At 39.7% G+C, this 26,738-nt stretch overlaps 1 protein-coding gene across 1 annotated transcript; it reads right to left on the minus strand.

Annotated features, from left to right (window-relative positions):
- On the minus strand, positions 1-25,665 carry LOC140230871 (cilia- and flagella-associated protein 61-like). The gene is made up of 26 exons (XM_072311020.1): positions 25,501-25,665; positions 23,616-23,766; positions 22,704-22,780; positions 21,399-21,593; positions 20,830-20,962; positions 19,896-20,043; positions 19,468-19,563; positions 18,295-18,519; positions 17,844-17,904; positions 17,343-17,403; positions 16,749-16,921; positions 15,838-15,946; positions 15,214-15,411; positions 14,190-14,465; positions 13,552-13,680; positions 12,802-12,929; positions 11,963-12,148; positions 11,224-11,305; positions 10,649-10,823; positions 8,352-8,711; positions 7,811-7,940; positions 6,746-6,986; positions 5,631-5,729; positions 4,748-4,942; positions 4,113-4,172; positions 1-1,786 (listed from the first exon to the last, which is right to left on the minus strand). The coding sequence occupies exons 1-26, from the start codon at positions 25,644-25,646 to the stop codon at positions 1,646-1,648; spliced, it is 3,975 nt and encodes a 1,324-aa protein (XP_072167121.1). The 5' UTR covers positions 25,647-25,665; the 3' UTR covers positions 1-1,645.
- Positions 25,666-26,738: the final 1,073 nt, after the last annotated feature.

The raw sequence follows: 26,738 nt of genomic DNA on the forward strand, positions 1-26,738 counted from the left end.
ATTGAAGATAGATGTTTTATTCTCATTTTTTTCATAGATACACATTCCTGAAATGAATTTTTTACATGTTTTATGTACAAACCAAACTGCAAAAATAAAATGCACACAACTTGACATACTCGGTGAGAACATTTTTCATTGAGAGCTCAAGTACAATGAAGCAGCTGAAAGAGACAACTTAAAGGGATCATATAGTTTTGGTTTAGACCTAATTTCAGGTTTCTAACATTTTTTGGTGAGATAATGAGAAACCTCTTACAAAATATGAAAGAGCATGTCATTCCAAGAGGAATTCAAGGCTTATTTGATGAAAATTGGTTTTGAAATGGCTGAGATATCCAAAACAGAGCGATTCTAATAAAGTATGGGACCCACCTTTCGTTACGATCGCTTTGTTTTACTTTGTTTTTGGATGTTTAAGTCATTCCAAACCCGATTTTCATCAAATAAACTTTGAATTCCTCTTAAAATGGTATGCTCTGTACTATTTCATAAGTGTTTTCTTGGTATCTCGCAGAATGTTAAAAGCCCAATTCTCATCTCCACCAATACTGTACCATCCCTTTAAAGATTAGAAACCAATAATGTGTCATGCCTGCTCTGTAATGCCAAATCATCTTGTGTTTATCACACCAATGAGTAGTGATCTACGTAATTAAACAATATCTGTTCAAAAAGAGTGGTTGAAAGTAATTTGCCATGCAGTACTTAACCAAGGATGGAAAAAACAAAAACAAAAGTGACACAACTGAGGGCATATAGTTTGTATTGTAGGTGAAGACCTCAAAATATATCTTCAGAAAGACCTATGATGATACAGCTTATTCTCATTTTCTGTGAGAAGCTGCTGAATTTTTAGGTTCAAGCAAATGTTTTTATAGTACTTTAGAAGTACTTCAGACATAATATAAGATATTCAAACAAGATTATATACATATATGGCAGGAATCTAATCAAGGTGTTGTCAGAAACAGTTCATTCATATTTTGTTTCAATCAAATATAATATACTTTGCACTAATTGTTCTCATTTAATGTTTATCCACACATGTATGGTTCCCAATGTAACTACATGTAGCCTCTATAGTTGAGAGAATGTTATCGTTGTGTGATAAGAAAATATAATATGCTTTTGACATCCTACCGCAATATCTCTTGCAATGATACATATCTGCATTTTACATTCATTTGATACTTCTTGCAAGCCTATTGAAAGGCCATTTGTGCCGTCGTTTGACCACCACATGCATGGTCTTTACTTAGACACACAGAGAGACTTTTGTGACAATTTCAGGCTGTGTAATAATTTTACATTTCACATTTAGAAGTATTAGTGTAACTTGCAAGGCAGCTTCCATCACATTGGTTTTGATTGTGAAGAAGCCAAACATTTCATCCTTTCAAAAGAAGAAATGAAATTGATGGTGCTTCTACCCTAGTTCATGTTTATCCTCATTGTTAATGTTACTCTTTACAGTGTAATAACAAACAATACTTCAGGTTATACACAACACCATCTAAATTAATTATATCTTGTCTCTCCACTTAACACAGTCTCTTTTGGTGCATTGCTTTACACCCGACACAGTTTCTTTGGTGTATTTCACCATACACCCAACACAGCCTCGTCAAAGAGTGATCAATCCTCACACCATGCCAGGCTTGGCATACATGGGTAGGTGGTAGTAGTTGTAGCTGAGGAAGCTCAGGAGGCGTGTCTCCACATTCCTCTTGTTGCCCTGGCGATCAAACTCCTCGGCCAGGAACTTGCGGTCATGGGCCTCAAGCTGTATGGAAGGGAAAGGGGGGAGGGGGTAGAGAGAGAGGATCATAATTCATGGGTCAGTAGAAAACAGTTGTGATCTATTCTGCGAAAAGTCTAGTGTACTTATTTATTTCACATCATCATCATCATCATCATCATCCCAATCACCATTACCACCATTATTAACATCATCACACCAACTCGAACATCATTATCATCATCATCACAATCATCATCATCATCATAACCACCACCACCATCATCAATATCATCACACTAACTACACCAACATTGTCAACATCATCATCATCATCATTATCCTACCCACCACTACCACCACCATCAGCACACCAGCTCCAACATCATTATCACCATCATCATCATCCCCAAAACCACCACCATCAATACCATCAACAACTCCATCATCATCATATTCATCAACATCACTTTTATCATCATCATCACCATCATCATCATCCCAACCACCACCATCACCATTACAAGAACTCCACTATCATTATCATCATCTGCATCATCATCATCCCAACCCTACCAACATCAATATCACATCAACTTCACCACCATAAGCATTAGCATCATCATCATCATCATCATCATCATCCCAACCACAACTACCACCATCATTATCATCATCATCATCATCATCCCAACCATCACCATCACCATCATCACATCAACTCCACCATCATTATCATCATCATCACTATCATCCAAACCACCACCATCACCATCATCACATCGACTCCACCATCATTATCATCATCATCACCATCATCCAAACCACCACCATCACCATCATCACACCAACTCCAGCACTGTGCTCATCCACGCCATTATCATCATCGTCATCATCATCATCATCATCACGAAAGCCTCTATCACCATCATCATTATCATCATCAATCATCATCAGACTACTGCTCCACATTCCTTAATCTGACTGCCGCAAAACATTATCCCACATGCTCCTATTGAGCAAGAATTTTCTGGTCACATGGAGCTGGCGCTACTCTGCACAAAACACACAAAGCAATATTCAACCACAGACAGGATCTGAAGAAAATGCAACTGCTGAAACAGACGCCTCATGTCTAGCACTTCAAAACTATGGTTTACAAAAGCAGCATTCTTCAAAACTAGTCTATTCCATACCAGCACTCCCTTCACACAGCACACTCTTATCCTCTGGGTTCGCATTGGCGCTGGCGCGTCTTCGATGCTATTTCTGTCCATTGTATTCTGTTCTCATTCGTGCCTTATCAATAAGCGGCCACTAATCCTTCCTTTTTGCCAGGGGTATCAAATATGCAAGATAAAATCAGAGACCTTACAACAAGGAGACCAGTGGAATGCGATGGGTATCTTTGGGCAACGATTTGGGGCAATTACATTTATTTAAATCCAAGTTGGTTTTTTCAAGGGGATAATTTTTTTATCTTTTTATTTTATGGAGGGAGGGGTTCATAATTTATAGGCTTGATTCTAATCAGTATTACGGCCAGCAATGTTCATACGTTGACTTGACTACTCATTGGCTCTATTTCAAATGATAGTCTACCAGAATATGAGAACTGATATTTCCAAGAAATCTAACAATTTGGAAACCTCATCACCTGGTTTGAATTTTTGTTTTCTGCCGATTCATGTAATCCATCTCCCTTATCAGTGTATGCCTTTCGATGTGCTTTAATTAAGATCAAAAACATATTTTAATGAAGAGTCACTGGCATTATGCAGCAATGTAAACTGGCAATGGGATTACTGCAAAGCACATAATCACTGTACTCAAGCACACAATGTACTGGGTGGATTACATCCACTTCCTGATCTTGGAGTATCACATTCTCATGTTCTGCAGCAGCAATATGGCAAAAACAAAATATTTCATAACAAGGACGGGCATTATGTTCAAAACATACACACACACAAAAAAAAAGCCTCAAAAGACTTTGACTGCTATCTCCGAAATCTAAATCTCTGGCTAAATATATTGCAGCCACAGCTCTCTTGTTTTTGTCTTTTTCCATCCTTCTCATCTGATAAGAGTATATTTGATGCCTTTGAAGTAGGTACACCTGGTGTGAGTCCAGGATGTAATAGAACATACTGGTGCTAGGGCCCCCAAATCTCTTGTCAGTATCCTTACCCGTTTAAGACGGACTGATTTTGCTACAACGCGCATTTCCCATAGACACCTGCCTGAGTATACTCGGGACTCGTCCTCAACGGGTTAAGTCCATGTTTGGTTGATAAACTTCCAAAGAAATTTTGATACATCAAATGCATGTGTTATCCAAAATATATATAAATACGTGGGAAATACTCACCAGGAGGTCCTGGGCAATCAGCTCTCTAACCTTCTCCTCCAATGAAGCCACATCTTCCGCCTGCAAAGACACAGGGACCAGAAGCCATGTTAATCCATCATTTGCACCAAAAGCTATTGTAGGACTCCCCTTTTAAACTCTGTGACATGCATGCACTTATGAAATACCACTTGAATTCAGATATAGGCACTCGTTTTGTTGATATCCGGGGCATAAACTATGTCTATTGAGCTCAATGGTTACCATTTAAGATGACTTGTATCAAATTACACACTGAAGATTTTGACACACTCTTTATAAAGAATGTAATTTCCTTCTATTAAAAAAATGAAGTCTGTTGTAGGGGGGAACAAAAAATCATGGTACTGACAAAAATGTCATACATCCTGAAATCTCTACTAAGTGACACGGAGGACAGGACTAATTCACTTTGTGAGACCCATTGAACTTGACCCACTATCCTCTTCAGTTTCAATTACACCATGATACCAATTCCTATCTTTGGTTCCCACCAGAGGATGTGGGTAACAACTTCATTTTCACGCTCATTTCTATTTTTTAACCACACCACTGGTTGGTACCCATCCGAACACTGCGGTGCCCCCCTAGGAGGAGGTACCTCCCAACTAACTCACCGGTCTCTGCACCAGGAGCTCCCTGACCTCCTGCCGGAAGTCGGTGAAGCGGTCGTGGAAGACGGCCAGGCTCCATGTCTCCCGGAAGTAGGTGTAGAGGTCCTTGATAAGGCCCTCGTTGTAGCGGGACACCATATTGTTGAGGAACCGCTCATGGAGGTTGTAGAGGCACAGGAGGTTGCTGTCATCAATGGGCTGGGCGGACAGAAAGAAAAGCATGTTGTGTGACAAGGCTCTCGCACAGTCAGTTTTCTCGTGATCCACAGAAGCCCATAATTGGCATCGTCACCATTAATGCCAGCAATAACACCAATTTTAAAGTCACTGAGTGATAGCAGACATATCTTTGGTTTTAGTCTCTGTATTTTCACAATGTGTATCGGATGAAACTCATTCACTTAATAAACATTACAAGGAGCATCACAGCAACACTGGCACAAATTCAATCAAACAACTAAAGATCTTCAAAGGATCATGCTGTGCTTAACTGTATATACTGTATAACCAGAAATGTTCACAAGTGTGAAACTATTGCGAATTTCACAAGGAGCAAAGATTCATGTAAGTAAAATGCACGCAAAAGTTCTTGTCTATCTAATGTATTGAATGCCAGTGGCAATTTGCTACAGTATCATGCCGTGAATGTCTCTGGTTTTGCAGCAATCTTCTAAATGAGAGGCAGTAGCTTGTGTCAACTTAAACCTGGGTCCCGTTTCATAAACCTTGTTATCAGTGACAACTGCCACATTTCTGTGACAAATTTGCTCTTAGCCAATCAGATGCAAGGATCTCAGTAGCTTATAACAACTATGACAACTTGTCACTGATAACAAGTATTATGAAACGGGGCCCAGATCTGCACTCCTTGAGACTTGAAACCTACCTCTCTTGCTAGGCAAGTCACTGTCTGGATGTTGTTGTACTGGTTAAGATGAAGCCTGAAGTAGTTTCCTTTTGCATCAGTCGTACTTATCTCACGGCCCTAAAAAGAAATCATGAGAACACAAAACGTTATTACATTCATTCATGGAGGCAGATGGCCTGATTTGTCCTAGCATCGCATACAGAAACTTTCCACATAGCAATTACCTTGAAGCAGCTGAAAACAAAAACTCATGAAGAACATACATTGCAACAGCCATTTCACTGTCATAATATCACATCACACAACAAACATGACTCCTGACACCTTGCCCAAACTAACACACAATATCATAGGACTACAAGAAAGTGGAGTGAAATAAATGAATGACGCTTGTCACTGCCATGCTTCAAGAACAAGGAGTGTTTGTAATGGGTTACCACCTTTGAATGATAAAAGTTGTCGTAGGAAAGCTATATGACCATGTTTGAAAATACTTCTTTGGGAAAAATGGCATTTTGGAGACGAGACTGAAGTATTTGAAACATGTTGTTTTTGTTGATCATGACAATTATTAAATCAAACTCTAACACTTCAAGTCAATATTTTCTGCTGTACCTTTTATGTCACAATACTTTGCATATGAAAGTATTAGTACCTATGATTATCATATCAATTTGTATAGTAATGGACACACACACACACACACACACACACACAGACACACACAAAAGCAAATCAACTGTTCACAGTAACTTTTCTCACACGTAACAATCTGACCCCAAGAATTAGAGCTTCACCACTTGTGAAACTGTACTAACATAATTTTCAAGAAGCCCAGCACATTCAGCTTGTTTTTTTACTTCATGATGCCACAATGGACATATATGTAAGAGCAGTAAAAGCATTCCCACTGAAATCACTACGCTATCATCACATTGTCTGTCAATGTTTTCAATGCTAGAAATCTATTCACTTGTGATGTGAATGCTTTTCATACTGGATGCCAATTTGTATCTTTTTGATGGCCTTGCCATCAACAAGATGTCCATGATCTGTTGGTTTGAAAAAAAAAAAAAAAAAAACAAGTTGGAGAAAAAAATTCTTTGATTTTCCTGCTTTCTGCATCAACTCACATAGTCAGCCTGGGCCATCTGAACCTCCAGGGGCGTGTCCAGGCCAGGCTTGCCATAGTGCAGGTAGTGTAGGTCTCCAGGGAGCACCCCGCCCTGTACCTTGGCCCCAGTGTACAGGGGAATGAGGCTGTGGGGCTCAGGCGGGGGCGCCAGGTCGTTCTCCACCGTGGGGTCAAAGAGGCGCAGCATGGTGGCAGCGACAGAGCGCCCCACCTCCTTGGAGTTGAAGTTGGAGTGGGTCCTGGCAATCAAAGGCAATCAAAATTCTTCATTCCAATGATGTTATCTTATTTCTGCTATGAAAGCTTAATCTCAATATTGCTATGTAAATATTAGCATAGCACAATCTACCACTGCCAATGATGATGACTTGAATGATCCCTACCAAAGTTACAAATATTTATCTCCATCAAGGAATGAGGAGGTTAAGTGATCATTGGCGTTGGTTTGTCTGTTTGCCAAAAACTAAAAAAAAAGTTCTGAACGGATTTGAATGAAACTTGCACAAAAAGGTGATAGTGACACATGGAATAGATGATTCAATTTTGGCAGTGATCTCGGAATTTTCTATGGATTTTTGAAGGATTTTCTACCTTTTTGCAGACAGAGTTGAGGCCGAATGACGTAAACAAAAGGCTTCTTTATTGCGTTATTGGGCGATTTTCAGCATGAGCGTAAGTAATGGGAGGAAATGAGCTGCTTGGTGGAGATCTGTGCTCTACGAGTGCTTTTCTAGTTACCATATTGATTGCCTTGCTGAAATTGCAAAATGATATCATAGCTACCTATGCTAGATAATGAATGGTTACAGAAGTTTTATTGGACCTATGTTTCCATACTTATCACTACAATTCCCAAGATGATTGATCGTAAGTGTGTATGCACCCATTGGAAGTAGTTCACAATCATGGCAGACATTATACAGAATATGGGGTTTCGACTCGGGATGAATGTAAACTTGTGTACTAATATAATGATTTAGATTCACACACTCCGGGCATAACAGTGCTTACAGGTGCCTAATTCCTCTCAAGAGTATGAGAATTGGAGGAAAGGAATATTTACCACTGGTCAGCATGGTACTTCCTCTGGAACTTGGTGACCGGTCCAGCTGCCCTGATGGACAGGTCATTGGTGTGAAACATGGAATCGATGACCAGCCGGCCGTCATACACCAGGCAGCTGTCATTGATGGCTGCACAAATTTAAAAAAAAAAAAAAAAGTAGAACCATCAGAAAGAATATTGACAGAAAAGACCGTCAGTAAAGAATGTAACGTAAACCTACAACGAAAGAAAAAGAGTCTGTATACAATAACAGAACACAAACTTGATCTTGTTCCCTAAATGTGATATTTTTGTAACAGGCAAATGGAACATACTCAAAGAAATGTCCACTTTCACTGCAATACAATATGTTGTGATACTTTGTGGCATGATTCACGCTCAAATCTCGCATGCATACTACCACCCTAGAAATACCAAATTATTTTGGGATGTATTTCACAGTGTATTTGCATTCACGTTGTGAATTACTGCACAAAATACTGTGGTATTTCATCGTAAATGTAAATGCTAATACTGAGTGAGAGTTATAGAGAACACACCTTTGAAGGCATCATAGTCCACAGCCTTGCGATGGAAGCAGAAGAAGACGGAGCACTCCAGCTTGAGGGGCTTGGTCTCCGAGGTGAAGGAGGCACAGTAGACCTCCCCCTCTCCCTCCCTGTCGTTCAAGCCCTTGCCATCATTCCACTGGGCCAGGAGGTACCCCTGGTGGAGCTCCACCCCAGCCTCGCCCATGCTGGAGTGGACGGCCTCCTGGACGGCCGGGTTGTTGAAGCAGGTGACGGCGAAGCGCTGTGGGGGCTGCACCATGGCGATGCGGTGGCCTGGAACACCAAGCTTCAGTAGGGTCTGGACGGCAGTGTAGGCGTCGAGGCTGCTGCCATAGACAATGGCTTTACCTGTGGGTTCAGTCAGCAAAAGGAGGGGTGATGATTAATCATACAATCATATCTTAATCAAGGATTTTTCCAAGGAGTTTCATATAGTGCAAAGATCAGCAGAATATGCTGAGGGAGAGTCGCAGTGTTTACAGTATCATGTGTGCTTACATTCTACCATTCATGAAGACAGTTAATTCATAGACTGCTTGAAATAACAATTAAGGCAAGTGCCAAATTGTGTCTCGCCCATTCGCGTACAAGGAATTAATATTTTTTATAACTCCAAGAAGTTAACTGACCTGCTTATGACCTTTGACCTTGTGGTGACCTTCAACACCCCAAGGGACATCTACCGTCCAAGTTTGGTCACAAACGGACATAGGGATCAAAAGTTATGAGCCACAATCAAAACGCGCCCTAAAAACATAACATTGGGCCCTAAAAGTTTGTTGACCACTGTCTGTGACCTTTGACCTTGTGACGACCTTCAACTCCCCAAGGGACATCTTCCATCCAAGTTTGGTCAGAAACGGACAAAGGGATCAAAAGTTATGAGCCATAAACGAAATGCACCCTAAAAACTTAACATTGGGCCCTAAAAGTTTGTTGACCCCTGTCTGTGACCTTTGACCTTGTGGTAACCTTCAACTTCCCAAGAGACATTTACCATCACCTAAGTTTGATTGCCATTGTAGCAACATGTGCTGAGTTACGTGTGATAAGAGAGTCTTGCAAGTAAACTTTAACGTATGACCTCAAATGCCCTTTGACCTTATCATGTGACCTCTTACTGCACCATAACATGAAGGTACCCCCAGTGCATCCATCACCCAAGTTTGATTGCCATTGTAGCAACATGTGTCGAGTTACGTGCGATAAGAGAGTCTTGCAAGTGAACTTTAACGTATGACCTCAAATGACCTTTGACCTTATCCTGTGACCTCCAACGGCACTATAACATGAAGGTACCCCCAGTGCATCTATGACCCAAGTTAGGTTGTAATCCAAGCAACTTATGTAAAGTTATTTGTCAAAAGAGAGTCTTGCAGGTAAACTTTAACATAGAAAAGAGAGTCTTGCACATACTCTTTAATATATGACCTCAAATGACCTTTGACATCATCACATGACCTCTGACAACACCATAACATGAAGATACCCCTAGTGCTTCTATCACCCAAGTGTGGCTGCCATTGCTGTAACAGTTGCCAAGTTATGCATCATAAGAGAGTCTTGCAGGTAAACTTGAACATTTGTGACGGACGACGGACGGACGACGGACGGATGCCATTTGGATCCCTTAGTCTCGCCTTCACCTCCGGTGGGCGAGACAAAAAGAATCACCCCAAGATACAATGTGAAAAATTAGAAAATGATACAGATTAAATCACGAGCACATTCTGGAAGAAGAATCACGTTCAACTGGTACAAACTCTGAACACATGAAGAGAATTAGTACAGTTATCATTACCCTACTTAAAAGATATAAGAATGAATTGAACCTCATTGTGGTAAAATAGTAGACAGATAATCATTGATGGCCATGTGCTTTTTGATGTACTTGGGCAATCCAGGGCACTGTTTCATGAAAGTTGTAAGTCCTTACAAGTTGTATCTGATGATTACCATTGTAACAGTCAGTGACTAGAACTTCTCAGCCAATTAAAAAACCAAGGATTTCACTGAAGTTGTCAGACTGACAACTTGTCAGGGCTGACAACTTTCATGAAACAGTGCCCAGAATTAAAAGGCAAGTCCATGACATAGGCTACAAAACACTATAAGACTTTCAGCCTCCACATACTACAGAAAATGGGAGGTGTTTTTTGCTGTTGTAGTTGCTTTTTTATTGCATTTGTTTTGTTTTGCTTGTTTGTTCTTTTTTTTTTTCTTTTTTGAAGACCTAGAGCAGACTTTGATGAAATTGTTGATGGCCTGGAACAGAGCACACATACCCTCGGCATTGACAAATCTCTTGTTGAGCCATCTGATGGTCTGAGCAGCCTCTGTCTCATTGTTAACAGTGAAGACATTCTTGGGTTTGGGACCAATGAACCGCCGGTCGGGGTTGTTGGGGACCTCCTTGTTAGTTACCAACTTGCTAACATCGGCACCAGTCGGACAACTCACCTAGAATGCAGCGACAGTCACAAAAGAGACCTCAATATAAGTGTTGCATTTCTTTCCTTTAGCATGATATAAGAACGAATGTGATTCTGCACTGTACCTGCTGTAATTTGAAGGCTCCTCACATTTAGAAGTCACCAAGAAGGTACAATCCTGAATGCAGTTTTACACAACATTGCAGTCTACATTTGATGAACTACAATGAAAATGAATTGATCACAGAATCATACTGAGCATCCATCTTGATACAGTCATTACTCCATAATTTTCTAAATATTTGCCAATTCTAAATGTATCCTGTTATATAAAATCTAACTTTATTGCCAAAACTGTAGAAGAGCTTGTAACACTGAAACAAAACTTCAACATAAGACTATCAAAAACAAAGGAAGATGGTTCTTACCTGATACTGCTGTCCAGTGGCTATGATGAGATGGTCATACGGCACCTTGGTTCCATTGCTCACCTTTACATACTTGCTGGCTCTGGACAATGCGAACAATGACAAAAGCTCAACATGATTGCTGTAATTGAAGAGCTTGCTTCCAAAAGGCACTAAATCCATTGAAAAATGATGGATTTAGCGCCTTTTGGAAGCAAGCTCTTCAATTATTGACTCTTTCTCTGTTATAACAGAAGTACTGTCTGTTGAAAAATACAAGGGTGTTACAAATGTAGCTTAACAACAGAGGCCCTGGTGATGTCAAGCTCTTATTGCTCTGAACCGACACATTACCCTCATGAATGAAGATACCAAGAAGAACATCGTCACCATTACACAGTAGAGAGGAATTTTGGTAGACTTGTATCTTTAAAGCCATTTACATTCAAGTAGTATATGCAAACAAGAATGTGTTGCCCACTTATCCTTAGAAATGTCTTCCATGAAAACTTCAGCCCTGCCTACTCTTTAAATTCAATAAATTAGAATGAATGGAAGAATATATTGCTAAATATAGGAACTTTCACTATGAGGAGGTGTGCACGTAAATAGCACCAAAAGGTTGGGAAAAAAAAGAAAGAATGATACTACTTTCATTCTTGTTTTGGATGTCATCAATGTGACCTTTATTGCTTGTCTCTTAAAGACTGTACAGTGGCCAATTTAAATGGAAACTGACCAAGCCGCCAAGGCCACTCACCTGTTGATGGCTATCATCTTGGAGGCGACCACGTTGACCCACGACCGGAGCGAGATCTGGGAGAGCTCGTTGTGATTGTAGCAGTGGCTGGTGGACAGGAAGCCAGAGCGCACCTCATCGTGGGGGAGGTGGTTGGGGAGACCGTGGGGGGAGACCAAACACAGGTTGTTGAACCTCAGGTGGGGACTGACAAAAAAAGGGAGAATTCACCAGCAAATGAAACAAACACACATTGTAGAAGAGGACTAGCAAATGCCATGAATGTTGTTTACAAGAGGCTACAAGACATGGTCTGCATTAATGTTTTGTAATAGCAAGTCCATTGAAACACATGTAGGCGAGTACTTTAACTAATTTGTAGGAACTACTATCAAACTTATGTAACCTCAAACCTAGATTTGCTGAATTTATAATGCAATACTGCTAAAATTTAGATATTAAAACATTATCATTATATACTGTACTATGCCTCAATAACCACCAGATGTAGATGTGCTGATTAGAGGACAACTTTTGAAGAGACTAGATACACAGTCCTTAAACAGAACTTCCATCTTCTCAAGATCTCATTGTACAGCTAGCTGCACACTGAAACACTATGAGAATCAAGAGGTAACCCATATGACTTAATATCAGGTTGGCTTCCTCTATTGCTACAAGGCTCATAAAAGAGACAAGCATGCAGCACTTGCAAGCAAAATACACATAAGCAAAGTAGGAAAGTGACCTTACAATTCAGATAATAAGATGGGGGAATAAAAAGACATAAAGAAAATCTTGATGTTTCATCTCTGATTATGTAGGGATTGGCAAGAGCCGAGAAGCGTGCATGTACTTACCAGAATGCCAGCGTTTCAAGAAAAGCAATGCTGGTGTCTGATGCTCCCACCACTACAATGCGAGCGTTTATGGTGACTTTGGGCTCTAGGGTCAGTTTGCGATTGATGTGACTCAAAGCATACATTTCCTAGAGACAGAAGTAACAGTTGATGAGAGAATGCTTCGTATTAAACATTTATAGTTGAAGGCACAGCAGATTTCGCAGAAATACTGTCTGTAGCCAAAAATGCTTTTCTTTGTTTGGGAAAAATGAAACCATATTCTAACAAATATTTTGCTTTTCCTTGTATGATCAAATCAACATACAACCTACATGCAAACCATTTTGCCACATTCAGTTTGCGTTTTTTTCCCCGATAGGAAAAACAGTTGACATTAACAACACGGTGTACATCGATCTCCATCAGTCTTACACCATCGAAATATTCTGCAAAACTTTAACTTAGATATTTTACAAGCTTGTCAACAGTGCACATTTCTTTATCAATGATTTAACAATTCTTTAAAATGTATGTCACATAACAACATAATTACTATTCTCTCTGGTTTCAAAAATCTTGAGGTACTGATGCACCTCTCTTTTGCATCAGATTGAAAGGTAATATGCATTTACAGTAATCATTATATGTGGTTGCTGTTGATTATGCTTTTCGTAGTGTTTTGTTTGTTCTGTTGCTACTATTTCACTTTGTTTGTTTATTTGTTTTTGAAAGGGTAGAGAAAAGGATTTTTTTCTGGTAGCTACATACCTGCTGCTTGATGACTCTCTCCGATGGTGCATTTTGCCCCAGCTGTTTGAGCGGGTAGATGATTTGTCTGCGAGCCCTGACGGGGACCATGAAGTTGAGAGAAGTGACCAGGGAGTGCTTTGTGTCCTCCTGTGTGAAATATAGTGATCACATTGGTAAATAGGCAACTCACTTCTTGAATCTGAACTAGGGGAAAACATCCAAATATGTCACCTTCCTTTGGCAATATCATCTCCTGATGTGGTACATCACTAGCTCAGGTAATATGGAGGGAGTATTAATTTCATATCAGCTAAAGTCTGTCAGCAAGCATAGCAAGTTGTAAAAGATCATACTATGTTTTGTAGACAATACTGGGTATTCATTTATGAGGCCATGGGCCACACAAATGATACATCCCACAGTAACTGCATTCTTACCACAAACTAAAGTTCATAATCAGTGCAAATATGTCACACGCAATATCACACAAAGATATTACTGTGGATTAATAAACAAGGGTGTCTATCATACTCATTTACTCTTGAGCATATAATGCATTAACGTTCATTCACTCGTTATTGCTTTGGTGTAAATGTGATTTAATGGGATCTATATCCGGCATCGTGCTGTGGGTGTCAATCTCTCCAATTACTCACTGAGAACTGAGGATAGACGGGATAGTAGAGGCAGGTCTGATGGGACTGCCTGAGGATCTCCTTGAGGAAGTGCTTGGTGCGGTGCTGAAAGATGGGGTTCAGAGCGAAGTGGTGGAGGTGGCCATGCTCGTCCCGCCGGTGGTGGTTGAAGTAGATGAAGTCCTCGATGTTGTAGTGGGAACGGATGAACTCAATGTCCTCCTCTACCCTGGTAAGCGCCACGCCCACCACCTGGTCCAGGCAGGTCGCTACAAAGGCCTTGATGGGCGTACCATCCTGCCGAACATTCAAAATTACACTGCTAAAATACCTGTAAAGATATTGTCTATGTGGACATGAAGACACTACAATGCAACCAGTCACATGCCCTTGTTCACAGCCACAGTTTGCTTAGTTGTTCTATTGACATTTCGTTTCTTTCCCTAAAAACCTGACGTCAATGATGATTAAACACAATTTACTCAGGTGAAACAATGTGTTAATCCAACATGGGTCCTTCTGTGTTACACAAGGACTATAGGGAGAACATGATCCCTAACGCCAGAGAACTACATTCAGGGCATCTGTGCTGACTGGAATGTAGAACAGAGGAAACATGTATCTACATCGCCAAATAAAGCACAGGACTGCAATATTTCGTTGATATCAAATTTGCAAGTTCTGTTTACATTGTGTTCTGTTGTCAGTAATGTTTAAAAGTAATTGTCAATTACATTATTTTGCATTGAAACAATGACAAATGTAGAAATAAAACCAAACCAAACCAAACTATATTCTAACTACCATCATCACTATTTTCATCATCAACCTCATTGTCAACCAAGAACAGCAAACTTAGGACAAGTTTCAATGACGGTATGGTATTTGACTATCATAGTCAATTCCCCAAAACTAATCTTTTTTAAAACATATCCATTTGGTTTTAAGAAATATACCATTTTACTAATTGTCACATTTATTTCTGCCATATCTCCTTGCACTAAGCTCATAGACCTTCATAAATTAATTCATGTCTTTAACTTACCTCATCCCTCCTGGCCTTGTTGAACTTGTCCAGGTCAGCCAGCAGCACCTCCTTGTTATAGATATTCTCGGCCAGAGTCTGGATGGCCGGCACGTCGGCCGTCCTGGCCGGTCGGACGGTGAAGGACTGGAGGAGGCCGGCCCGGTTGAAGAGGTAGAGCTCCTGGGGCAGGACACTGGGGACCTTAGGGGTCACTCTCTGTTGGGACAGAGGAGTTCAGAAAGGATGACCTGTGGCTATTTTCATTCTTTATTCTCCTACTGTAATAAGCTGTTATTTTTTGTGTACAGATATTTTTGCTAATGAAGAAGTTACAACCATTATCACGAGATATTGTTTTTGCAATTTGACACCAAGGGTATCGTAGTTCAACTCTCATGATTGAGGTTTGTTTGACAGGGAGGGATGCACATAACGTTAGACATACTAGCATGTTGCATTACAGTGAAACAGGTCACTGGGTTCATCTTATTATGAAATAATATCATGCACCACTACAACAATATGGTTGCATTTGATGAATATTACAAGCCAAATGGATGGGATCGTTGGTGGTATGAGAATCCCTGGTGGTATGAGGATCCCAAGCAGCATGCACCAATGTTAGCTGTTTTCTCCACTCACCACAAAGTTCTGGAGTAGGGGAAACTCTGGAACTAGATGAGGGACTGTGAGCACACAGAAGTCCTTGTCAGGAAACAGGGAGAATGCCATCGGTAGGAAGTCTTGTGACCTTCAGTGGGGAATCAAATCAGTGAGTGATGAAGAAGGGGTCGAAGAGGGAATAAATGTGACACAATCTAATACAATGTATTGACTATCATTATCCATATCAGACATCTGAGCAGGGCAACTTTTATTTCTTATTGCCCAAGTTCTGAAGGTCCTCTTTACTGAACGGTCAATAATTTTGTTATTGCCTGCTCAGAAAAGTAAATGGCAAAATGCTTGTACAATGATGTACACTTAGTTGGATAGACAATGTAAACAAGCTAATGTGCACTTGTAGCAAAAGAGTTCGCGCACTTAGCAAGAGATGGCTAGCCGTACCATATCCAGTAATAACAAGTTACCGGTAATCTATTTGTTTTCCCCTTTTCGAAATGCAATTTAAGATGTGACTACATTAATAGTGAAATTTATGTATTATTTCACATGATAATATATTTGTAATGTGAAATTTTGTTTATATTTTCATGATTTGTGAATAATATGTTCGATATTGCTATACTTGTCTGTTCTGTACAAGTGGAGAAATAAAACTTACTGAAACTGAATAGTCCATATTTTCAAAGTCGCTCTAGATGTATGATTTTGTTAATAACAATAATATGGACAGGCTATACAACATTAAATGCCCTCACTAGAATCGTACTGCGGCAAGGTACCAATCCCTAGTTGGCCATGAATACTCTACACAAAAACAAGTGACAACTCAAAAAAGAGTCACACTGTAAGTTGTATCATTTCAGTCAATCAGTGAAAATGACATTCACTGGAAGGGGTCTATTCTATGGTGGCTCCAAGTGCTGTACCTCATTTCGTATCTCTCATCGATGCAGAATAGCTGGATGGAGAAGGCGTTGGACGCCCCGTGGTAGATGGGTTCAAAGCGTGGCTCGGGCAGGGGCGGCTCTGGGGTGATGCTGAGCTCTGAGAGAGGGGCTTCTAGGGTCTCCTCCTGGGCTGATGCTATGGAGCCTGATCTCTGAATATCAAATCAGTGGCAATAATAACGGCAAATGATAATTATATGAGATGCATAAGCTTACAGCACTCTTACACTGGTGAGTACATGATAATGAAAATAAGGGTCATTGCCATGAAGTAACAATGCTTTTTGTTGTTTTTTTTTTCTTTTTTCAATGAGAAAGTGGTGAATCACCTCCCTACAAATATTGAATATTAAAAACAGATGAATTAGAGAAATACAACTTCAACTGTTTTATACTGCTTAAAGAGAGAAAAAAAAAAGGTCTGAATAGAATGCAACCATCACAATTTTTACTTACTGCATCCGAAGCTCTTTTTGCACTGACAATAATGTGGCACAGCAGGACAATCTAAATGTATCTATTACAAATATGGCACAAGAACTGGGAAAGAGCTAAAGAGATCTTCCCACTGACCTTTGACACGCCGGACTTGACAGATTCCACCTCTTCCTTTTCGCTGGTAACTGATGCAGAGCTACGTGATAAAGAGAGAGTGATACTGTTTTATGTTCACACTTAGCACAAATATCACAGACAAGGAGATAGTTCCAAATAGAAACATAACTGGTCATATCAGTCAAGGCCATAATACTTTACTGGTACACAGGATACAAGCTGTTACAAGTTGAATGATTGGTGAATAAAATCATTTTGTTTAGCACACAGTAAGACTTATTTGAATACTTTGAAGAAGGGCTAACAGGAAAGACTCTAAATTACATACCAATCACGGATCAGATCTACACTTAACAAAACTTATACTTCTGAAAGCACTGCTACAATGAAAGTTTCAAACAACTCAATAGCATCTTGCTTAGCCATACAGAGGATCGCAAAGTGTATTCTATTGCTCGTATCAAAATACTTGCACAGAAATTCTTTAGTAGTAGGAATGATAAACAATGACACACAAACCTTTTCATGTGGGCATCGCTCAATTTCCTCTCAATATGTAGTTCTGATTCTGCAACACTCCCTTTGAAATACAAAACAACAATGATAACTTCATTAGTATTGACTTTGCAAGAATAAAGATAATATTGCAATCCATATAATTTACAATACTGTAAAATTACAATGCTTCTTGCATTAGAAATCATTTCACATATCCCTTGCCAAAGAAGTTAGATTGATGAAGAAGACATGATTCCCAGTGATATACCAGTCTGAATTGTAGGATTTTTATCATTTACATAACCTTGCACTGAATGAATTATGTGGAAGTACATAGTGTTTCAAACAAACAGTGACAGACGAATGAATGATAATGTTGTCACATTTAAAGCATCAGCAGTGATGATGATGAAACGTGATGTGCTCTGACAGTCACATTGCAATTATGCACAGGGAGCAGTCCTGGACCAACCTGCAGCTGTGGGTGGCTTGGCGAGGGGCGTGGCTACCGGCTTGGGGGTGCCTTTTACTGGCAGCGGAGTGCTCTTAGCGGTCATGGGCGTGGTCCCTTTGGGTGGGAGGGGCGTCGCCTTGGCTTGCTGGGGTGTCTGGGTGGGAGGCGGCTGGGTGGAGCCGCCCGCAGGTTTGGAGCCACTGGATGGCCGATCAGTAGCAGTAACAGTTCCTCCTGTGTCTCCTGATGGATACCATAACAAATACATATTATACAAAACAACGGTCACTGAATAACTGCAAAGTTATATGTTCCTCCTGATTACTTATGCTGTTCACTTGCATGCTATCTTTGATTTCTTCTACCACATAAGTATAACACATGATGCCATTTTCACCAACACTGTTTCAAACTACTACACTTAAATTGCATCTCCCATCGCAGCAATGTTCCACGCATGAAAATTCCCCATCTTCACAATATTCATCTCTTACATATATTTCAGTACATCAGTATCAAAGATAACTGTAAGACAATGAACACTCTCCATCCCAATACAACTTGATGGTCACATTCCGTTCATTTGTGTCTCATTTAACACCGACATCTTGACGCCAAGACAGCGTACTTTCTACATCTATTATGCAAAGTGATAGACAAAAGTGTACAAAGACAGATTTGTAATATAAGAAGTGGATGCTCACAAGAGAATCAAAGAGAAAAAAATGAGGCTTCAAAAGGATGGTATAGTTTTGGTTGAGATGGTGCTTAAGGTTTCTAACTTTTTTGTGAGATAATAAGAAAGGTTTTTTTTATGAAATATCAAAGGGCATACAATTCTAAGAGGAATTCAAAGTTTACTTGACGAAAATTGGTTTCGACATGGCCAAGATCTCCAAAAACAAAGAATTCCTAACAAAATGTGGGACCCAACTTTCATTAGGACCACTTTGTTTTACTTTGTTTTGGATATCTCAGCCATGCCAAAACTGATTTTCATCAAAATGAATTTTGAATTCCTCCTAGAATTGTATAATCTTTGATATTTCATGAGTGATTCGTAATTATCTCACAATAAGTTTAAAATCTGACTCCCCATCCCAATTGAAACTATACTATCCCTTTAGAATAAAAATGTGTTAAAAGCATGAGAGAGAGAGAGAGAGAGAAAGAATGGACAAGGATGGATACCTTTCTTGCTGGATGAGACTGAGCTGGTTCGAGACAGTGGTTTCTCACTGCCTGCCTGGCTCCCAGATGCCGCATCATCAGGAAGAGTTGGTTCTTCTGGGGTGGGGAAACGCGTATTTTACTAGAGTAAGCTTGATGTTGCATACACAATATACACAATACTCTACTTCATGAATACATTCCATGACATACAACACCTCAGGATAATCTACAGTTTAAGTAAGTTTTTTACAGAGTGAGTTGTGCATTTTTCCCTGCACTTTTGGTTTTCATACTACACAAAATGATTGTGATTTTTTTTCCTTGAAAACTGAATCAACATAAATTAAGCAAACACTCTACTGCTGACATCATTAATTAACAACATAAATCATTTAAACACTCTGTTGCTGACATCAACAAGAACCAGAGAATGAGGTGTGGCCTACCAGGGGGTGGTGGAGTGGGGGCCCTCAGCACATCATCAGGGTGTGGTTTCCTGAGCCCATGGAATGGTCCCAGCTCAAAGCAGGTGTTGAGAAGAGCCACATCCACATCGGTGGAGAGACTCATGAAACCCACGGCCGTTCCCTCAGTCTGAGCAAACACACGGTCATAGCAGAGATTGTCAGGGAGTGAAGTCGTTCAAATTAAGTGAAAATTTACCACACATCTATCATGTCCATTTCAGAGGCCAGTATTCATGGAGTTTCTGGAACCACACTGTGCTTGCTAAAATGCCAGTTTCATTCATTGTAACATGAAAAGAGACATTACAATTGAGAGATGACAAATACTACCACATTTCCAATGAAAACTTAGTCAATATGAAAATGTATTTTGATTGAAGACTTGGTTTCTTGTTACACTTTGAGTATCCCTTTGATGTTTATTAAGTAATTCGTTTTTTGTTTTACATGTTTTCTAGATGTTTCCATAGTGAACGTGTGAAAAAGAAAAATTCTATGCCATGGTTTTATATGTAACTTGGACAAATAAAGAAACGAAATGAAATGTCTTGTCCAACACATGTGCGTATTCATTCTATTTCAATGTGGCATACTGTTTGATGCAAGGAGGTTCATATCAAGTGTAAAATCACCCATCAAAAGCTATTTTGACATGTATTTTTAATGTAATTGCAGGATTACTTTATAACTTTACAAATGCCTAAAATTTGTCCAAAAGTCATGCACTGTTCAATCTGAAAATCAATTTTAATTCAACATTTCATTCCTTGCATACATGACAATGACATTTTGAAGCATAATGAAACTCACAGGTCAAGTTGTAAAGGACAACTCATTCCTTTAAAAACTTGGCAATTTTTCGTGGGCAAAGGTATAAAGTGAAGAAAATTAACAGAAGAGTACTTGGCTGTACCTCCACTATGATAGCCTGGTTGTTTTCATTTTGAGATTCAATCAGTTCGGCCAGGAAGAAGTCGCCATACGTGGTTTTCAGCATGTCACTCTGCCGGTTGAATATTGGGGTCAGATCATCGTGGTCCTCAACTCTGGGCAGGAGATCAATCGCATCAAGTGCAGAAGTAAATTATCCCTTGTAAATCTGTCCCCACTAAAACTTAGTCATTCATGGCAAGTGCATCACAAATGAACAGCCTGCTTCACCTTGACATGAAATTGAATTGCAAAATAGTCTACATAATGTGCATTAATTACCAACCAGAAATCACAACAAAATATTATTGTTAGATTGACTGTGATTTCAGAAGATAACAAATACATATCCATAAAGAGCTGGTACCTAATTCAATTCAATTTTCAATTCAATTCAACAATTTATTCAATTCAATAGTTTATTCATTTCCAAATAATGTATGATGAATGGAAAGAATGATTTTTACACTGTGAGGTTACAAATCTTAAGAAGTGAGATTAAACACTTAAAAGCAAGCATCCCTGTTTTTGAAACCACAAGAGAATTCTCACCTTGCTTTTCTGACAAAAAGTACAGGGCAGTGGTCATGTCTGTGGCAGACGAAGACACTGAAACTCTCCGACGCTTTGGCCCCATTCTTAGGCTCCATGGCACTGAAGTTCTGGGCCAGGGCCGGCTCTGGGAAGACTCCACTTGGCAGGACCAGGTACAGGAAGTGGATGTCTGGAACTGCATTGAACACAGTCCTAGAAAGACATGGTATATTATGTTAGTAATCACATGAAAATTGGAGTAATACCTATAGCAAGGCTTGGCACAATTGTTTTGTTTTGTTTTCCTGTCAGGGCCTCTAAAATCTTTCTTTAAATCCAAAACTTAGTGGCCTGAAACAAACAGAAACATGATAATCCATTGTACTACAGTCTAAAAGCAGGAACAATCATTCACCAAGTACTGGAGTAGGCACATTGTATTCTACAGTATAAAATTAAATCACAAATACAAAGAAACTCCAAATTTCTGCCCATCATGACATGAGACAATACGAGTTGCTTGCATGAACATGAAAGTGATTGGAAAGTGCATCAAGCACACAAAGTCTTCAGTAGCAAGAGGTCAAAGGTAAACTTTTTTCTTTTCATCACTATACAACCCAAAGAATTTTCTGAGCAAAACTAAAACATGCATTCCTCTGATTTTAAAGGCACATGGTCCCGGCGGTTTAGTCAAATGCGTACGCGGGCGCACGGCACAAGTTTCCTATAGAGACCTACGCTATCGACTCCTCTTTAGTGCTTACGCTGTGGCCCACTTCCCCAGAGTCCGAAGAAGTCCGATCCACTGTAGCCGGTGGTCCGATCACAGTTCGGCTCATGATTCGGCTGAGGGGATGACAGCTTTAGCAAACTTCTTTTGTGATGTCATAATAAAAAACACATATGCACGCACCCTGGCATCACTACAGACTGCATGATGCGCAGGGAAGACAACAAAGGCAACGTTACTTAGCAACACCAACGCGCTTTACTCTTGATGACAGCTCAACTTCGGCAATCTTCGTATCAACGCTAACGGTGATCAGCAGTACCATCAACAGCGCCCTCTACACTACCGGGACTATGCGCCTTTAACGATTCCATCTTCAGACAGAATTAGATTAGAAATGAGATGTTGAGTGTGAACGGACTCCTGCCTGTATATTCAAGTCAATTAGAGGAAACAGTAATTACTAGTAAATTATGACGTTCCCCTACAATGTAAGTTTCTTAGGCAATCATACGCAAATATTGATGGCACACATATCATAACACATCATAACATAACATCTCCTAGAGTCAAGAAACACAACATTTTACCTGATGATTTCTTTGGCACTCCCATGAGCAAATGCCGGCTTGGCAACAAAGTAGTGCATGAAGAGTGTGTTCAGGGGCTGAAAGAAGACAGATGTGAAATGTTGAATCTTAAAAAACATACAAATAACACAGGACTCCTATGAACTTCAGATAGGTAAAGACTGTACTCTTACTGCTGCATACGATTGTATATGTATGTGTAGAAAATAGAGAATGCACTACGTGGTGGCAACTTTTACATATATGATTGAAACATAATTCTGCTCAAGTTACAATTTGCTGCCAGTCAGTACTGAATGGAAGGCTACAGTATAACCTAGAAGGATGTTGAGACTTGATTTGTTGTAATTCCCTTTCTTTTTAACTTTTCCCTTCTAGTTTCTGTGCCTGTGCACTGGGAAAACACAAACAGCAAGACTACTCCATGAATTACAGTATATTTGTATGTAATTTTGAGCTAGATGTAAACTGTAATGATGCAATGCTTTTGATACTTCTAATTATACCAATAACCATAGTATCAAAGCACTTGAAATGCACATCACGTCTAATGACAATGTATGAAGGTGACATAAAAGGTGAGTCTGAATGATGTTTCAGTTTGTTAGAATGTCAGTGTCAGTTTTGCATACCTGTCAACCCTGAGACTTAATAAATCTGAACAAAGAAAAGTTATTTAAGAATTTAAACTTTCACAAATTTCATATACTTTACTATTAACAGATGATTAAACAAAAAATCAGACCACACTGAAATTAATGCATTTTCTTTCAGTGAAAAATCTGAATATTCAGATTAAAACTGAACAGTTAGCAGGTATGGTTTCGGTATTCAGTGATGCTACAGAAACTGGATTTATGAAATTGTTCAATATCAAATTTATTTTCAGTATCTGCCTGGCACGATGCTTACAGTGCACTGCTCCGTGTCGTAGAATTCATTCAGCCACTCTTGCCATTCTGCATGGTCGACGGTGTCCACATTGGGGTAGTCAAAGAAGGCTGCATGGGCTAGGATTTCCTCTCGCTCATTGTTGAGTGTTACAGCTAGGACCGCCTTTTCACTGCGAGACATGAAATGGAGATGTTAGCACCTCAGAGTACTTAAAAGTCCTCTGTTGGGATGGTACAGCACTTTAATCACAAGAATGCGACTTGACAAGTCTAAATACCCATACACATATTAAACTACAGGAATGATTCTACTTGAACTCTGGTTCACTTGATCAACCTTTTCATACATCAAGTATCAATGCATTTCTGTGAAGATATTTTTTGTTTTTGTTACGGTTTTTTGCCATAAGGCCAAAAAAAAAAAAAATTGTTGCATTGGCGTAACATGAGATTTTCAAATAGGGTCGGTCGGGCGGATTTTTTTTTTTTTTCTTTCTTTTTTTTTTTTTGCTACCTGCATTTTACGTGTAAAACTCGTGCTCAGCTCAGTAAACAGGTACAACTGCTGCACCGAATGTGCTGTGTTCATCTATTCTACAAATCATTTATGAGGCCGATATTACTGGAATTATACCCCTTCACAGAATTTAAAGATGTTGAAATCCCTATCCTGAATGTTTTCACTTCATATTTTACTATTTTGACTTAGATAAGATAGATGCAAATTGACCCATATGTACGATCTTTTCATCGCACACGCGATCTCTATTTACAGATTCGTGTAAGTTCTCCACACAAGAAACCTATGGCAAAACTGTGCACAATACATCGCAGTCTGAATGCTACGTATACACTGAATAAATCTTGTTAGAGTACGTGTCCGTGTTGGAAACAGATGACGTACTGATCAAGGAAGGCTTATATGCGAGGCGCTAGATCTCTCCCTCGTACATCCGATATCCCCAGAGCCGTTTCCACTTCCGGGTTTGTGCGATCGTGATCGCAATCAACAAGATATTTGATATCGATAGCAAAAAAATTAAATAAAAAAACATGGGGTCGGCGGAATTTTTAGGGTCGGGCGGGTTACGCCAATGCAACAATTTATTTTTTTTGGCCTAATTGTTATGACAAAATGAGTGCAATCCATGTAAAATTCAAAGTGATGTTTAAAGGGGATGGCTAGTAACTGATCAGTGGGAATCAGTGGGAATGCTGGAGGATGATTGTTCCAATCCTTTTGGGATTCATTTAAGAGTACATCTATTGTTATGTGTCTGTACAGTGACAGGGCGATCGTCACTGTACAGGCATGCTAACCTGGAAACATTAAACTGCACATTACTTGAATATGAGACCATCCTGGAGCAAATAATTTTCACACAACAATAGATATATAATGTACTCTTAAATGAATCATACAAGGATTGGAACAACAATAGATATATAATGTACTCTTAAATGAATCCCACAAGGATTGGAACAATCATCCCCCAGCATTCCCACTGATTCCCACTGATCAGTTACTAGCCATCCCCTTTAATAAAGGAAATTTTACACAGCTGCAGGTTTGACTAATCTATGCTATCCTATCATTATTCTATCAAATATGGAGCTGCATCATTTTGAAATTGTACATTTCCTGCTTGTTCAGATTGGCAAAAAAACTATAAATTAGGTATTTTTATAAATTTAATACAGCACTGATACCTTGATAAAGACACGCTAAACAAAATATGTTTGATGTGCTAAAGCGAGCTGCCTCACAATAAAGACCAATGACTATTTCACAGACATTTCTTTCCAATTCCAAGAGGCATGTATATGATCTAACAATGAACATGATTAAGAATAACAACAAAGCAAATTTTCACATTCACTTTGCTAATAACAAAGATACTCACATGATGTTTACAACATCCACCAGTCCAAATTGGGGCTGCGTTGTCTTGGTTACCAGCTTGAGGATGTTGGGAGCATCAAGGGACTCTGTGCGCCTGGCATTAATGACCTCAGTAGGGCCATTGGCAGACTGGACAATGGTAGCCATGCTCACAGCAACATTCGCTTGGTCTACACAAAGGGACAGAGGTATGGACAGACAGTAGATCATTGAACTCATTGCTATAGGAACTGCAGAGTGCTGTGTCTATGAATCCATACCTACACATCGTATACAAGCTAGAGCTCAACTCAATACGAACATGTTTCTCTGGTGGCAAGCTCAGGCCACTAAAATCTTTGAATCTGACATTTTGGTATGGTTGAGGGGTCTAGATATCGCGCACGAAAATTTGAAATGCTCTTATAATAGAAGTTATTCCATAATCGTACCTGAATTTCTCAATGAATATCACGAAAATGCAGAAAAATCACCTCCCAGAATCTCCTGATGATACGATGACGGAGTAGTGCGCTACCGCCGTTTGTATGTCGGACTTAATTTTATGCATTCAATTTCTCGGGGTATGTAAAGGTCGCGCAGCTGCCCTATGTAGTTTCATGCGTGAAAGTGTCTGCCCCTCTCTGCGGCTGTAACGTGCTTCGGCTTTCGTAGAATAGTATAAACGATCGATCGAACAAATTACGAATTCTATCGGCTACGATCATACGAGCGAGACAAGCGAGACGACACGTCTAGGCTACAACATCCTTAAAAAAAGATTTTAAGCTAAGGTAGGTAAATTATAAGGTAAAAAATTGGAAATTTAGTGAAAAATTTGTTTGAAATCAAAATTTCTTACCTGCTTCCTTCTCATGTTTAGCGGTTGTCAGGTATGTTTATTCCATGGGCGTATCGGCAAATTTTGCGCTTAGTCCTACGCGTAATATTGCTTGCTATACGCAGTTACGCTATGCGCGATCATTAACGCATTAGGTCCCTGTGTGAGACCTAGTGCCCTTACTGTATGGTAGCCCTACTACATATCGACCACCCTTATTGAAACCGACCGCGTATAATTCGCGCACTGAACTCTTAGTACGCACTTCTCTGCGCGCAAAGCACATAAAAATGGATTGGCTTTGAATGTAGATTAGGATGGTGTGGGAAAACGCGATAATTCACTGTTCATTAATGGTTTTAATCAAGGACAAAATTTCGAATGAATATTTTCACCGAATCGTAATGACAGCACAATGT

Source organism: Diadema setosum, chromosome 1 (assembly GCF_964275005.1).
Source record: "Diadema setosum chromosome 1, eeDiaSeto1, whole genome shotgun sequence".
Lineage (NCBI taxonomy): Eukaryota > Metazoa > Echinodermata > Echinoidea > Diadematoida > Diadematidae > Diadema > Diadema setosum.